This window comes from Oncorhynchus gorbuscha, linkage group LG02 (genome assembly GCF_021184085.1).
Source record: "Oncorhynchus gorbuscha isolate QuinsamMale2020 ecotype Even-year linkage group LG02, OgorEven_v1.0, whole genome shotgun sequence".
NCBI lineage: Eukaryota > Metazoa > Chordata > Actinopteri > Salmoniformes > Salmonidae > Oncorhynchus > Oncorhynchus gorbuscha.
In genome coordinates, this window is record NC_060174.1 from 32,562,929 (window position 1) to 32,579,610 (window position 16,682).

A 16,682-nucleotide genomic window follows, 5' to 3' on the forward strand; every position below is an offset into this window, starting at 1 on the left:
TCTGTTACTCCTTCCCAATCTTTATGTTTGGCCTAAGAGCTGCAATGCTATGCAATAGGTTAGAGCAAGAGCTTAGATCAACATCAAAACAAAACTGAGCAGCACACAGCAATGAACAGCCAGGCCAGGCTGAGATAGACAGGCAGCACTGTATAGGAATCTAGTCAACCATTTAATAACCACATAATGGAATACAAGGATAAGTGGTCTAACATGCAAATAGGGGAACTTTTTCTCTCCCCAGGTGAAATACATTTATTTTGTTTCAACCTCCATTTTCTTTTAGCCGGAACCGGTGAAAATGTATGCAGACAAAAGTTCTCATGTCTTCGGGACATTTCTCAGGGAATTGGCCAACGTTCTTTATGCTGCATAATATTTCCAGCAGCAAGCCTATGCCAATTGTTTGGAGCTGAAAAGGTGCTCCACGGAAGCCGATCAGCTCTTATATCAAATTCGCCATTATGACCTCCTCCCTAGAAGGAAAAAAATGTGAGAGTGAAAGAGAGAGGGGGGGTGAAGACAAGAGAAGTTAGAGAGAGGAGACTTCCAAGGACATGTCCAACTTCCTAATGGAATCTCCAGAATGAAGGAAGCAGAGCTGGTGATGGTAACGAGGAGGGCAGGAAGAACAGGGTCTATCCCTGGAGGCAGAGGCCCTCCCACCACTCTGAGTTATACAGTGCAGAGGGACAGGGGTCAAGAGCACTACTCATTTCTTGACAGGCTGGATAAATGTATTGAAAATTAAGCTAAATGAAAATAGGAATCAACTTACTTGGTGAATTTTGGTTTTGTGACCAAATTTGTATTTTGTGTGTGTGTGGGGGGGGCAGTATTGGGACATTACTTTATTATTAGGCAACTGAATTTCAGGGGATAAATAAACACTTAGTGGTGAATAAATATATTATTCTTAATTCACTATCTGTTATTTTGTCCTCCCTGAATTTCTGTAGAAAGTAATGATATTGTGACAAAGCATTTTCCATTCACCTACAGCCATCATCAAAATACTATTTATATCTTTATTTGTAAATCATCAACTTTTATTTGAAAGTGAAACAAATGGCAGACGTGAGGGACCCTTGGGGGACCATTGAGTGGGCAGAGCAGCAAAGATAGGCGGCCTGACGAATGCTCAGCCAAGCCAAGCTGGAGGGAAGTAAAAGACACTCCTCCTCAAACAACCCCATCGGCTTACAAAGTAACCGCTATTAGTCAGTCCTCATCAAGCGGGACCAGGGGCTCGTTCCCCCACCGGGCTGAGGAGAGCGGCTGGCCACAATGAGGAGGAGGACTACAGAGATGAGCCTTGCCTAGACCCAGTGGTGTCTCAGCGAAGAGACGCCACATGGCCCAGGCTCGTTCAATTCCCAGCTGTCACTGCTGGCACAGGGCTCAGGCCCTTCAAGCATATCATCTGTGCTCGTATGGCTGTTAACCACTATACCCCCCAGCCCTGAACATATCCTCTGGCATAGCATTGTTGTCTTTCTGGGCCGTTGTCCTCTCTGTCATCAGACTATACAAGGATACACAGAGACCATGTTATATCTTTATCCATAACAAGACAACTTGTGAACAACAGCCATGTCTCCATATCTGAAGTGATAAAGATAAATATTTAGAAATGCTGTACTGGTCAAAATGCATTAGTCATTTTTGGAGATGGCACTGATTCATACACACTATATCAGTATCTACATAGGAGAGTAAGATGACCTCCTGAAACATTCTGCACAGTATGATGTTGGCTGTGCTCTGTACAGAGGAGGATGTACTGTATGTAGTGTGAGTGAGCTGAATGAGACTCCAGTGAGGCGGAGGATCACTGCATTAATCTCAGTGAACACTGAGGATTCTGCTGTGCTGCTGCAGCCTGGAGACTCCCACTGAAGCCAATCTCACCCGATGACAGAGCAATAATGTCACATGAGTCCAGGTGAGCGAAAAATGGCAGCCTGGTTGATGCCCAGCCGGCTCCTTTAATTGGGTAAAACAAAGTAATTTGAGAGCAGCGTGGGGGGCATGAGGGGATAAATGACGGGACAGAAGGTCACTGCTTCTCTTTTACTCTGTCGTACACGATCCACCAACACTCCCAGCATGCTCTACAGTTAATATTGAGATCCATTATACGGCAGCCTTTCACCATCTGCTTCAAACACTAAGGACTCGTGCTACACTACTTGTTTTTCCAGAAAAGGACTTATTTCATTTATTTTTCTTTGTTCTGAACAATATAAAACATGACATTACTAGGCATACTGCTCAGTCATAGCAGGCATTGTTTGTCTGTGTTGTGGTATAATAAAAAATACATCATTATGACTAACCACAGGTACAGATACTTTTTCCATTGTAATCATCTCAATAGCCTCCATGATAATAGGGCATGTCTGTTCCTGTATTTACATAGACGGTGGGGATAGATAAGCAAGGCTTATACATCCAATTGCATCCTATACACACCATACAGATGTAGTATCTTAATTTGATCACTCTTTTGTTGCTGAGAATGTTCCTGTTTTAAAAAGGCTTCTAAAGTTTGGAATTTCCACTTTAAAATGTATAAACTCTACAAAAACATGTCACAAATTACTGTATAATCAACATAATAATTCATATTTCCTGTTGCTGAAGGATTATCTACCTGAAGTAGCAAATTGGCTCCAAATAAGATCCTGCATCTGTATACCTTAGGACCTCAATCCTACGGCTATATCAATTTGAGAGGTGCGCTAAAGTTATTCCACAATGATTACTTCTCTACAACCTGCTTGGTCTATCACTAATAAATAATTCAGGAGATATTTTCAGCTTTATAGGTGAAATAGCAGTTAAGTGGTTTTCAAAGGACTCCTTCCAAGAATCATGTCAGGGTCAAAACAAGATGCCATTGTAGATCTTTTGAGCAGGCAGGGCAGGATGGTGCAGCATCAAACTGTGAAGATAACGGTGAGATAATCACAGTGGTGCCTCAGGTGTACTGTACTGTACTGTACTGTACACACACAGAGGCCTCAGCATTGACCGACCGCTTACACATTCCCAGTCAGGTGTCATACGACAAATACTTGGCCAAACTACTGTACACATAGCTCAATTCCTGTGATTATATGATAGCTGAAAGATACTGTATAGATGGAACTGTATAGAACCTTGACTACTTGTGATAATATTTACAAACAGGCATGTGTGTGCATTTGGTATCTTTTTGTGTGTCTGTGTGTGGTAGTGCATGATGTACAGTGGGGTAAAAAAAAGTATTTAGTCAGCCACCAATTGTGCAAGTTCTCCCACTTAAAAATATGAGAGAGGCCTGTAATTTTCATCATAGGTACACTTCAACTATGACAGACAAAATGAGAAAATAAAATCCAGAAAATCACATTGTAGGATTTTTAATGAATTTATTTGCAAATTATGGTGGAAAATAAGTATTTGGTCACCTACAAACAAGCAACATTTCTGGCTCTCACAGACCTGTAACTTCTTATTTCAGAGGCTCCTCTGTCCTCCACTCGTTACCTGTATTAATGGCACCTGTTTGAACTTGTTATCAGTATAAAAGACACCTGTCCACAACCACAAACAGTCACACTCCAAACTCCACTTTTGCCAAGACCAAAGAGCTGTCAAAGGACACCAGAAACAAAATTGTAGACCTGCACCAGGCTGGGAAGACTGAATCTGCAATAGGTAAGCAGCTTGGTTTGAAGAAATAAACTGTGGGAGCAATTATTAGGAAATGGAAGACATACAAGACCATGATAATCTCCCTCGATCTGGGGCTCTACGCAAGATCTCACCCGTGGGGTCAAAATGATCACAAGAACGGTGAGCAAAAATCCCAGAACCACACGGGGGAACCTAGTGAATGACCTGCAGAGAGCTGGGACCAAAGTAACAAAGCCTACCATCAGTAACACACTATGCCGCCAGGGACTCAAATCCTGCAGTGTCAGACGTGTCCCCCAGTACATGTCCAGGCCCGTCTGAAGTTTGCTGGAGAGCATTTGGGTGATCCAGAAGAAGATTGGGAGAATGTCATATGGTCAGATGAAACCAAAATATAACTTTTTGGTAAAAACTCAACTCGTCGTGTTTGGAGGACAAAGAATGCTGAGTTGCATCCAAAGAACACCATACCTACTGTGAAGCATGGGGGTGGAAACATCATGCTTGGGGGCTGTTTTCCTGCAAAGGGTCCAGGGCGACTGATCCGCGTAAAGGAAAGAATGAATGGGGCCATGTATCGTGAGATTTTGAGTGAAAACCTCCTTCCATCATTAAGGGCATTGAAGATTAAATATGGCTGGGTCTTTCAGCGTAACAATGATCCCAAACACACTGCCCGGGCAACGAAGGAGTGGCTTCGTAAGAAGCATTTCAAGGTCCTGGAGTGGCCTAGCCAGTCTCCAGATCTCAACCCCATAGAACATCTTTGGAGGGAGTTGAAAGTCCGTGTTGCCCAGCAACAGCCCCAAAACATCACTGCTCTAGAGGAGATCTGCATGGAGGAATGGGCCAAAATACCAGCAACAGTGTGTGAAAATATTGTGAAGACTTACAGAAAATTGTTTGACCTCTGTCATTGCCAACAAAGGGTATATAACAAAGTATTGAGATAAACTTTTGTTCTTGACCAAATACTTATTTTCCTCCATAATTTGCAAATAAATTCATTAAAAATCCTACAATGTGATTTTCTGGATTTTTGCTTCTAATTTTGTCTGTCATAGTTGAAGTGTACCTATGATGAAAATTACAGGCCTCTCTCATCTTTTTAAGTGGGAGAACTCGCACAATTGGTGGCTGACTAAATACTTTTTTGCCCCACTGTACTTCTGTGAATGGGCTCTATTGCTTGTGTGGGTTTTGTCCCAGGTGCAGCTGATGCATGGATCATGAGGTGCGAAGTGCTCATGGCTTTGTTGGCACAAGTATCCAGGGATCATCTCTGAATGTGTCCATGCATTTACATTAAGTGGAGGAATGGTTCACATCCTCAGTCTAGTCTGCTGTGTGTCTGAGGGCCAGTGGAGCTGCATGCTAGTCTAACCCCCTGCAGGCAAAATCAGGTGTTATCTGTCTGACTGGGGAGACCGCCATCAATCTCTCCTGGCCCTTCTCCTTCCCGGATTCAAATCAGCACATGGATATACATCTATGCCGATGATGCAGACAAGACTCAAAATGTAATATGTCAGCCAGATGTTTACTGTGTATTTGTCCCCGTTTATAAACGTATGTCTTTCTAGTAATCTGGAAATCAATGCTGTATAGTGTGCCCCGGGCCACTAGGAGGCATGGAAAGAAACATTGAGAGATAACGAGAGAGAGGGAGAACGAGAGAGAGGGAGAACGAGAGAGAGGCAGAGCGAGAGAAAGAGACAGAGACAGAGACAGAGACAGAGAGAGAGAGAGAGAGAGAGAGAGAGAGAGAGAGAGAGAGAGAGAGAGAGAGAGAGAGAGAGAGAGAGAGAGAGAGAGAGAGAGAGAGAGAGAGAAAGAGCTATGTTGACACTTGTTCTGCCTGATGGTAATCTGATGTGTGAGAGATGGCTGAGAGTTTGGAAGGCACTTTGTCCAATTAGAACTGTGCAAATTTCCACCTGTCCCTGGCAGAGATGAAGTGGCTCTTTGAGAAGACATTGTGGCGCTACGCCAGGTAAGAGAGCCCAACACACTGCTTGTGGAGCAAGCTGCCATTTACGAGCATAGCAAGCCACCCCTAATTAATATTACCTCACATTTAAAAACAGATTTTGACATTAGTCTATTTTATTTATCAAAGTAAAAAACCTGAAAAAACTATATAAACACTGAACAAAAATATAAACGCAACATGTAGTGTTGGTCCCATGTTTTATGAGCTGAAATAAAAGATCACAGAAATGTTCCATACGAACAAAAATCTTATTTCTCTATGTTGTGCTCAAATGTGTTTTTTAAATTGAACCTTTATTGAACTAGGCAAGTCAGTTAAGAACAAATTCTTATTTACAATAAGTCTACCAGGTAACAGTGGGTTCACTGCCTTGTTCAGGGGCAGAACGACAGATGTTTACCTCGTCAGCTCGGGGATTCAGTCCAGCAACCTTTCGGTTACTGGCCCTACGCTCTAACCACTAAGCTACCTGCCACATACATGCCGTTTACATCCCTGTTAGTGAGCATTTCTGCTTTGCTAAGATGATCCATCCACCTGACAGGTGGGGCATATCAAGAAGATGATTTAACAGAATAATCATTACACAGGTGCACCTTGTTTTGGGGATAATAAAGGCCACTCTAAAATGTGCTGTTTTGTCACATAACACAATGCCATAGATGTCTCAAGTTGAGGGAGCATACAATTGGCATGCTGACTGCAGGAATGTCCACCAGAGCGGTGGCCAGATAATTTAATGTTAATTTCTCTATCATAAGCGTCCAACCGGCCTCAAAACCGCAGACCACATGTAACCATGCCAGCCCAGGACCTCCACATTCCGGCTTCTTCACCTGCAGGATCGTCCGAGACGAGCCACCCAGACAGCTGAAGATACCGAGGACTATTTCAGCCTGTAATAAAGTTATTTTGTGGGGGAATATGTATTTTGATTGGTTGGGCCCCAGTGGGTGGGCCAGTCTCCCAAGTGGGTGGGCCTATGGCCTCCCAGGCCCACCCATGGCTGCGCCCCTGCCCAGTCATGTGAGATCCATAGATTAGGGCCTAATTCATTTATTTAAATTGACTGATTTGCTTATATGAACTGTAACTCAATAAAAAAAAACATTGTTGCATGTTGCATTTATATTTTTTGTTCAGTATAATAACCTAATGTAAAATCCCTGTTGCGATCCCCATAGGATTCTATGAGGGCGCTCTATCGTAATATTTCACTCTCAACAGGAACATTGACCCAGGACTTCCATCTTCCTATTTCTGTGTATCTATTTCCGTCTCTCACTTAAAAATAGCCTTTTAATATCCCGACATGCTGTTAATTATTGCTAATGTATTGTACTACATTAGGAAAATAAAGTAGCAAATATTGATCGATAAGACAGATCAACTTTTGTCAGAGGATGTGAGCATGATTGGTGTTGCAAACATGGCGAAGAGTGAGTCCAACTTTCAATCACTGTCTACCACAGATCTGCACATCAGCTTTGATGGAACCTCATGCTCTAGCAGCACCCACTCTATCTTAACGCACCTCCTACAGCAATCAATCCACACAGACAATAATCATATATTCATTAGTGGCTTATTCATATTTTAAATCATTTTTTTTTAAATAACAAAGGGACAAATGTCCTCTTTATTCTTTCTGAGAAAGATTATCATACTTTTTTGGATGATGAAAATGGAACAATTGGGGTAAGAATTATTGTCAACATAAGTGGAGAATTAGAATCAATTATGTTTATTGTCATTGTCTCTTAGTAAATGGGTGGAGTGCATATGAAACTGTAGCTTGGTTGTATGTTTACAGTATCTTATATCAAACGCAGTATTTGTCTATGAAATAAATATAAATGTACTAGAAACCTGCAGAGGGCCTCTAGCATTGGAAAAAAACAAGTGCACATGAATGCCAAGTCTCACAATTAGGAAGTAGTCGTTATGGAGGAAGCCTGAAGGGTCAGTAAAAGGCACGTCTTTGGACAATATGCTCCAGACACCTGTGTGATATTTAAATAAGAATAAGCTAATAGTTTCACATCCGATGTGATTCAACATGATTAATACTTTTGGGTATTGTTTAACCACTCAAGTCCATTGGCATTCTGTAATTGGTGAAAAAGATGGAGAGATGGGTTCCAATATTAATAATTAGTTGGTTCTGCTCTCTAAAAGAATTCTGTCCAACCTCGCCAGATTTTAATCAAACGCTGAAAATAGTAGCTGATTGTAATCGGCACTCAGAAGTCACCAGGGGTGTTTGAAGAATCCGTCAAGCCTGAGAGTGGCGCTAATTCGATTAAGTGGCAGCGGTACCTGGAGGGAATGAATCTGTATCTCTCTCTTTTTGATTCAGATACCAGATTAGGTCTCGCTTGTTACTCCAATATAAATACTCAAGCCAATGAAAATGACACTGATTTTCAAGTTGTTCATATTTTGTCTCAAAAAGTGACAAATACACTTTGTTTAAATGTGTAATACTCCAGTGTCTACTTGACAAAAGTGAACCAAAAGCACATTAATTAAAGGCTGAAACAATTGAATTCAAATAAATTATTCGCATTACCTTAGCCCTTCTGTTAGAACCACAGCCCTCGCAAATTGAGGCTGTTCTGAGGGCAAAAGGGGGTGCAACTCAATATTAGGATGTTTTGTACAGTCAGTGTATATTACATACAACATAGCTGCATACTAAAGAAGCAACGCAAACATAGTTTGGTTTCAAGGAACTTGGGAGGTCGCATTATCCTAAACCCCCACAAATAAAGTGCAGTAAACACACACAAACCTACAAACACATAGAACACAATATGCAAAGAAGCAACTAAAATGGTGTTTTCAGACAAATAAAATGTCAAGTCAAGTTCCAGAAAATGTCTACCAAATTTGCTTTAACAACCATGTTAAATGCATTTTGTGGACGGACATTTGAAGATGAAAACCTGCGACAATATCGCACAAATATCGCAAAAATATCCACAATCTCCATCCATTTAAAAAGACAGTTGGAGGATCAACATGACTTTCACCTCAGACTCAGTGGTGTGCAGTTTTCTACCGCTACATAGACAGGCTATATTTTGCATTTATTTTCTGTCTGAACTCACAATCGTCCAACATAGTCCTTACAACACAGGAGAACATGAGAGACATTTCACCAGAATAACAACAGCTAAGGGACTCTGGGGGGGGGTGTTCTGCTCAAATACCACAGGTTTTACACTGTTACCTCTTGCTGTTTTAAAATACAGCACAAGCACGTCGGGCCTGGGAAAGGCTCTATGGCGCTCTGCATTTCAAGTGCTCAACACATGTTGGTGCTCCACGCCTGAACGGTTTTATTGCATGCATGTCCAATTCACGTAAAACTTATGAAAAGACAAGTATGAATAAGGTGCAATGGTAGATTTTCACAAACTGCACAAAGACTTGATTACGTTCAGGTGATAGGAATTTGAGGTCATACCAATGTTGGATTGTTCATTGATCATAAGCCCCTGAAAACGTTCTCACTGAAGGAAACCTCACATACCTTTTCAACTTCTGTACACTCTCCAGACCAGTAGAGCTGCTAAGGACTTGGCTTGGATGTGTCATAAGAATTCCATTGAGTGATCCCATATCCTCTACTCACCACCTCCCTCTCCCACGAGGCCTCTTCAGAGGGGTCCACTTCATATACTGCAGGGACATGCTATACAACAGCACTGCTTAGGTCACAGTGTGCAGCATTAAATATAGACTCCTTTAACACCCTCCAATAATGCATCTGGAGTATTTCAGTTCATTACTATTCAAACCTTCTATCTCAGATATTAACTTCAGTAAATGGGCCACAGATCAGAGCTGTCGCTCACCGCTGGAGATTTCACATCAAATCTGCTTCTAGTCACCAGCCGAGACTTCCTTGCCAGCCCCAGTTGAGCCACTGCTGACGCGGACTCCAAAGAAAAACTGTCCCACAAGGACAAAACTTTCAGTGAAGTTTAAAAGCCAATAAACTATGTTTCGTCAATAAAGTAAATTGGGGCAAGCGATGGATTAACTTTGTTAATAAACTTTCGAATAGAAACAAATGATCAAACTTCATAGACCTAGCTTTTTCTCCTCAAATAACATAACCTGTAGGCCTACTTGGTACAAACAGAATAAGTTCTATAGAGCATCAATATCAAACACTCAGAGCTATCAAATACGTGTGAAGTTTGGAGCTATAACTCCAGATGTTTAGGCTTAACCAAAAAACACATTTTGGTCCATTAGTCCATTGTTGATATAGTCCCTAAATGTTTTTCCTAAATGTCAGCAATCAAGTTTTTAAGATATAGAACTTTAAAAATACAGAAATACAGCCAGTATGATGCATTTTTCATTTTGGGACACCTCACACTCCTCGAAGTATTAACAAAAGCAAGAGACAGAGGCCATTATTTTGTCGAGGTCTATCTGCCAAAAAGAAAGACACAAACGAGTTGCTCTCCAGGATGTGCCCTGGCTGTCCGCATGGTGGCTACCTGCTGCTTGGCCCTCCTCATCGAGCAGAGAACCGTAATCCAGCTGGTATTTGAGAATGTCACAGCCTCACTTACGCTGCTGTCCAACGGGGTAGTGTGAACACCGTGCCAGCTTCAGGCTTTCACAGGCTTTGTGCAGAACCTTGTTTAGAGGCCTCTGCTCCCCCATGAGCCATCCATCTTCTGTCAGCACAGAGTAAACACATGCCACAACTCCAGCCCACAGGGCTCCCTCCATCCGCAACATAGAACCAATCGGCTGACTGTGGAGGTGAAAGTCCCCTTAAATGTTCAGAAAGGGAAAACCATACCATGACGTGGTTATTTTGGACCAACAATGTTCAGCCAAAGAAAACTGCATACGGAATGGTACCTAGAGTTGAAGTTGGAAGTTTACATACACTTAGGTTGGAATCATTAAAACTCAGTTTTCAGCCTCCCAGGTGGTGCAGTGGTCTAAGGCACTGCATCCCAGTGCTAGCTGTGCCACCAGAGATTCTGGGTTCAAGCCCAGGCTCTGTTGTAGCCGGCCGGGAGGCCCATGGGGCAGCACACAATGAGCCGAGTGTTGTCCGGGTTAGGGAGGGTTTGGCCGGCAGGGATAACCTTGTCTCATCACGCACTAGCGACTCCTTTGGCGGGCCAGGTACAGTGCACGCTGACCAGGTCACCAGGTGTACGGTGTTTCCTCCGACACATTGGTGCGGCTGGCTTCCGGGTTGGATGGGCATTGTGTCAAGAAGCAGTGCAGCTTTGTTGGGCTGTGTTCCGGAGGACGCATGGCTCTTGACCTTCACCTCTCCCGAGTCCGTACGGGAGTTGCAGTGATGAGACAAGACTGTAACTACTACCAATTGGATTCCACGAAATTGGGGAGTAAAAAGGGGTCAAATTGAAAAAATAATTATTAACTCAGTTTTCAACCACTCCGCAAATAGTTAACAAACTATAGTTTTTGTAAGTCGATTAGGACATCTACTGTATGCATGACACATGTAATTTTCCCAACAATTCTTTACAGACAGATTATTTCACTTATAATTCACTGTATCACAATTCCAGTGGGTCAGAAGTTCACATACACTAAGTTGACTGTGCCTTTAAACAGCTTGGAAAATTCCAGAAAATTATGTCATGGCTTTAGAAGCTTCTGATAGGCCAATTGACATCATTTGAGTCAATTGGAAGTGTACCTGTGGATCTACTTCAAGACCTACCTTCAAACTCAGTGCCTATTTGCTTGACAACATGGGAAAATCAAAAGAAATCAGCCAATACCTCAGAAAAAAATAAAGTCTGGTTCATTCTTAGGAGCAATTTCCAAACGCCTGAAGGTACCACGTTCATCTGTACAAACAATAGTTCGCAAGTATAAACACCATGGGACCACGCAGCCGTCATACCACTCAGGAAGGAAAAACATTATGTCTCCTAGAGATGAACGTACTTTGGTGCAAAAAGTACAAATCAATCCCAGAACAACAGCAAAGGACCTTGTGAATGCTGGAGGAAACAGTTACAGAATTATCTATATCTATAGTAAAACGAGTCCTATATCGACATAACCTGAAAGGCCACTCAGCAAGGAAGAAGCCACTGCTCCAAAACCACCATTAAAAAAAGCCAGACTACGGTTTACAACTGCACATGCAGACAAAGATTGTACCTTTTTGGAGAAATGTCCTTTGGTCTGATGAAACAAAATTAGAACTGTTTGGCCATAATGAACATCTTTATGTTTGGAGGAAAAAGGGGGAGGCTTGCAAGCCGAAGAATAGCATCCCATCCGTGAAGAGCGGGGGTGGCAGCATCATGTTGTGAGGGTGCTTTGCTGCAGGAGGGACTGGTGCACTTCACAAAATAGATGGCATCATGAGGTAGGAAAATGATGTGGATATATTGAAGCAACATCTCAAGACATCAGTCAGGAAGTTAAAGCCTGGTCGTAAATGGGTCTTCCAAATGGACAATGACCCCAAGCATATTTCCAAAGTTGTGGCAAAATCACTTAAGGACAACAGAGTCAAGGTATTGGAGTGGCCATAACAAAGCCCTGACCTCAATCCTATAGAAAATGTGTGGTAGAACTGAAAAAGCGTGTGCGAACGAGGAGGCCTACAAACCCCACTCAGTAACACCAGTACTGTCAGGAAGAATGGGCCAAAATGCACCCAACTTATTGTGGGAAGCTTGTGGAAGACTACCCAAAACGTTTGACCCAAGTTAAATAATTTAAAGGCAATGCTACCAAATATTAGTTGAGGGTATGTAAACTTCTGACTCAGCTTGAATGTGAGGAAAGAAATAAAAGCTGAAATAAATCATTCTCTCTACTATTATTCTGACATTTTACATTCTTAAAATAAAGTGGTGATCCTAACTGACCTAAGACAGAGAATTTTTACTGGGATTAAATGTCACGAATTGTGAAAAACTGAGTTTAAATGTATTTGGCTAAGGTGTATGTAAACTTCCGACTTCAACTGTATGTACAAAGTGTCGTATAACTTCAGCCTGCATGACAGACAGGAAACAGCTAACAAAGTTTGAGATAATAGGTAAGCCACCCTGCACAATCATCTTCTTTTGTGTGATATGGTTACATTGAGCTCTGTGCAAATATTTATGAGTGTATCACTGTCCTACCAAAAAATATACCTGCTGGAGTAAGCCTGTGTAACCGGTGTGAAGTGGCTACTAGTTAGCGGTGTGCGCTAGTATTGCTTCAATCGGGGACGTCACTTGCTCTGAGACCTTGAGGTAGTTGTTTCCCTTGCTGCGCAAAATTAGGGCTTTGATGGAGTGATAGATAACGATGCTTTGAGGGTGATTGTTGTTGATGTGTTTAGAGGGTCCTTGGTTCGAGACCAGGTTGGGGCAAGGAGAGGGATGGAAGCAATACTGTTACACCTGTCTGTCATTCCCTACATGAGGGCTTTTATAATGTTGCAGTAAGGAGAAAACAAAATGATGTTATCTGGCATGCCAACTGATATGTTACTGTTACACACACACAAGCGAATCTGAGGCTCGTTCAAGGATAAACAATGCAGAGTTTTGGACTGGGCATCATCACATCTGCAGCTTCCCTGAGTAACTGTGAGGCTTCATCCGAAGGCTGTCAATTTACATAACAAGCCATTAATATTGATTGTTTCCGAATTTGCTCCTCGCGAACTGAGGGATCCTGAAATATGAAAATAACACCCTTCTTTCCACTAATGATATCCACCGACCTCCCAGGCCCATTCTCTGACCCACTCAAGCCTTCCAGCACAGCTTCTGCTGAAGTAAGCCTTTCCTATAGGGTATTAGTGCTCAGGGTTAAAACAGTAAATGTGCATCCTCAGAAATTCCAATAAACGAATGTGAAAAGGGAAAGGGTTCCTCAGTAAACGGCTAAGCGTCTGCAGTGTCTGAACCCAGCACTGTAATCCTGGAAATGCTTTACTTGGCATTTTTATTGTTTCACTTTTTTTGTGATCTCATATTGGATTGTGCCACCAACCAATAGCAATAAGAAATATTTCTAATCAATTCATGTATAGTGTACAAAATACCTAACAATGTTTCAGTTTCTATAAAAGCAATGTTTGAAAAAGAAGCCTCTAGAACTGGGTTTCCCAAACTCGGTCTTGCCCTAGCACGACACAACTGATTCAAATAATCAAAGCTTGATGATGAGTTATTTGCAACAGCTGTGTAGTGCTAGGGCAAAAAACAAAACCGGCACCGGCACCCGGGGTGTGTGGGTGGGGCACCTACCGCGGACCGAGTTTGGAATCACAGAAACCACACAAAAAAAGTGTTGATAATTGAAAAATCTTACTTTAGGATTTTATCATATTTGTTAGAATTATTATTAAAAGAAACAGCTGGGGAAGAATAATAATGCAGTAAAAAAAAAAATATTTACCTGTTATTGAAAACTTGTTGAAGTGCTACAGGATAACTTTTGCCAGCATACCAAGGATATTCAAGGGAAATATATATGTTTTATTACTTGACAGACATGTGTGTTTCTATGTTTTGTGGTTAAAAAAAGGATAGAGGAAGATTTGTGTTTCCAATGACATCCACTACCAATTAGTAGACAATTAGTTTGCCAATGCCTACTCATAATTGGTTACAACCACACAATGCACACTGATGATGTCATTGGAAACATTTATCTTCCTCTATCTTTTTTACTACAAAACCTAGAAACACACAACGATGAATATGAAGTTGAACATTTTGGAAATGTCCCTTTAACTAAAGCATTCTGAATGAGGCTTGTCCCACTGAACATGCATTTTTTTTACCCATTCAAGCATTACGTAACAGAGCAAAGGCATTGTTTTTCCTGTCTTCCTCTTCCAGACACTTTAATCCACTGCATAAATGGGTGGGGGTGAATATGGGTCAGCAGGTTAGGAGCGTCTAGAAGCCAGACCTCTTCATAAAACAGCCATGAGATCAACCTAAAAAGCTTTTGTCCAAAATGCCTTTATAACTACCTGCCTTTGCCGGGTATTACATAACGGATCACTGGCTGGGATCTACCAAGTTTGTTTAATTTAGTACAATCTCGTCTTCACACAAATCATTTTCTTATGCAGCTGGAATGAGTAGTGTTAAGAACCATTAGCCTACACATGTCTTGACCTCAGGAGTCAAGAACTCATCCACAAAGTGAAATAATATCTAATGATTTTCGCTTTCTCTCTCTCTTTCAGTGCGCGCCTCTGTTCATGGCTAAACCTGTTACATAACCAGCTTACATTCCACATTCACCATATCACACTCTAAACATAGGCTACCCCTTCCGCAGAGGAAATGTGCTCATGCAAACAACAGAGCAATGAATACACTGACATGTCTAATATGTAATTTAGTGTCATAATAGCATGTGAATATACTGTACTTTTGAGTATTATTATTTTCCATTTAACTTGGATGAACTAAATTGAATGGAAGCTGTCTGGAGGGGGTGTGGCTAAATACTGTCTGTACTGTACAACACGGACCGTACTCAATCTCGCATATTCGTAATACATGAATACGGGACCAACGCAATAAAATAATTTATTTGATAAATGATCACAGTGTCCACTGTCCATCATGTCCACCATCAGGCAATTGTCAACCCTTCATTTCTGTCCGCTACAATGTATAAGATCTGGCGCGCACACGCAAGGCAAGGTAAATCAAATTCCTGCTGCTGATGCGTCTATATCGCACACACACACACAATTACAGACTATCTATTCTGTAGCCTGTCACTTTGAAACAAATACGACCATAAAATACATGTCGCTTTTAAAGTTGAAGGCACTGGTGGTCGATAGCATACAGTTTCCCAAAGTTCACTTGTCTTTAGCACCATTGTGTAGCCTGATACACGTGTACTACGATAATATAGCTAGTTGCCGTGCTTGCGTTTTTAGGCAATTGTAATCGACCTGTTTAATACACTATCCTAACTATAACTGTTTTATTCCGAGTTTGATTTGTCTCACAATGACACATCATCCGACAACGGTTGGACCTGTCAGTTGTCAGTTGTGCTTGAACACCTAAGGCAACACAGAAGCAACTCTCTCATCATAATAAATATGGTAAACATTAAAAATGCATCGCAATAGGAATACATCTTATGTTCCGGGTGGTTTTAAACATTTAGTTATACACATGGCTTATTTGAGACCTCCGTAATTTAAATTCTCCATATAAAGAATTCATTTTGAAGTTTGATGCATCAAATCGGTAATCAATCAATATTTCTCGTGATGTGAGATGTCAGCCTCTTACCTCTGTTGGTGCTTGAACACGTCTGCCTTCGAACAGGGGCTGGATGGTCCGCTTTTCGGAGCGTCTCCAGGTTTACCGGGGTTTCCCTGGCCGGGGTAGCCGGCTCGGAGGCGCTGTTGCCCGGGTCGCTTGCTGGATCTGGAGGGGACTCCATGTTGAATTTCAGATTTACTGTTAAACTATTGCTAGTTTTTCAGGACAAGTCTCTATGATTTGTGAGCTCCGAGAGTCCGTTTAGCTATCTATATTATAGTAGAACTAAGAAATGAGAAAATGCGAGTGTGTCAAGAGGTGGGTGTGTTGGTTTGATTGTCCACCGGCAGCGCTAGAGAGAGCCTTCAGTCATAGGCCTACAACTGAAAAGGGAGAGGTTGTCAATAGCCGATGAATAGATGTACAGTAAGTAGGCTAGTTAGTGCCTGCGAGTTTAGTTCATGTGATAGCAGTTTGATGCAGCCAACTCGCGTTTCTATTAAGTTTATCATCCCAATTTTCATTTTACAGGATAAAGTCGGATTGTAGGCTATAGTCTATCCTCACTGTGTTCAAACATCATAATGTGTATATAGCCACATTGGGAGAGATACCCAATATGCTATCTCTTGTTCGTTTAAAAACCCGTACCTCTGAAGACTGCTCACAACTTCAACATCCCATTATATTATAGCCTATTTTTTATTGACCCCCCCCCA

At 41.7% G+C, this 16,682-nt stretch overlaps 1 protein-coding gene across 1 annotated transcript in view; it reads right to left on the reverse strand.

Moving 5' to 3' along the window:
- The window catches only part of LOC124000941 (nuclear receptor ROR-alpha A-like), a 276,955-nt gene extending 260,660 nt beyond the window's left edge, over positions 1-16,295 (reverse strand). The window contains exon 1 of the mRNA XM_046307612.1: positions 15,991-16,295. Within this exon, the coding sequence (XP_046163568.1) occupies positions 15,991-16,144 (154 nt within the window). The 5' untranslated portion in view covers positions 16,145-16,295. The remainder of the gene's footprint in view (positions 1-15,990) is intronic.
- Positions 16,296-16,682: the final 387 nt, after the last annotated feature.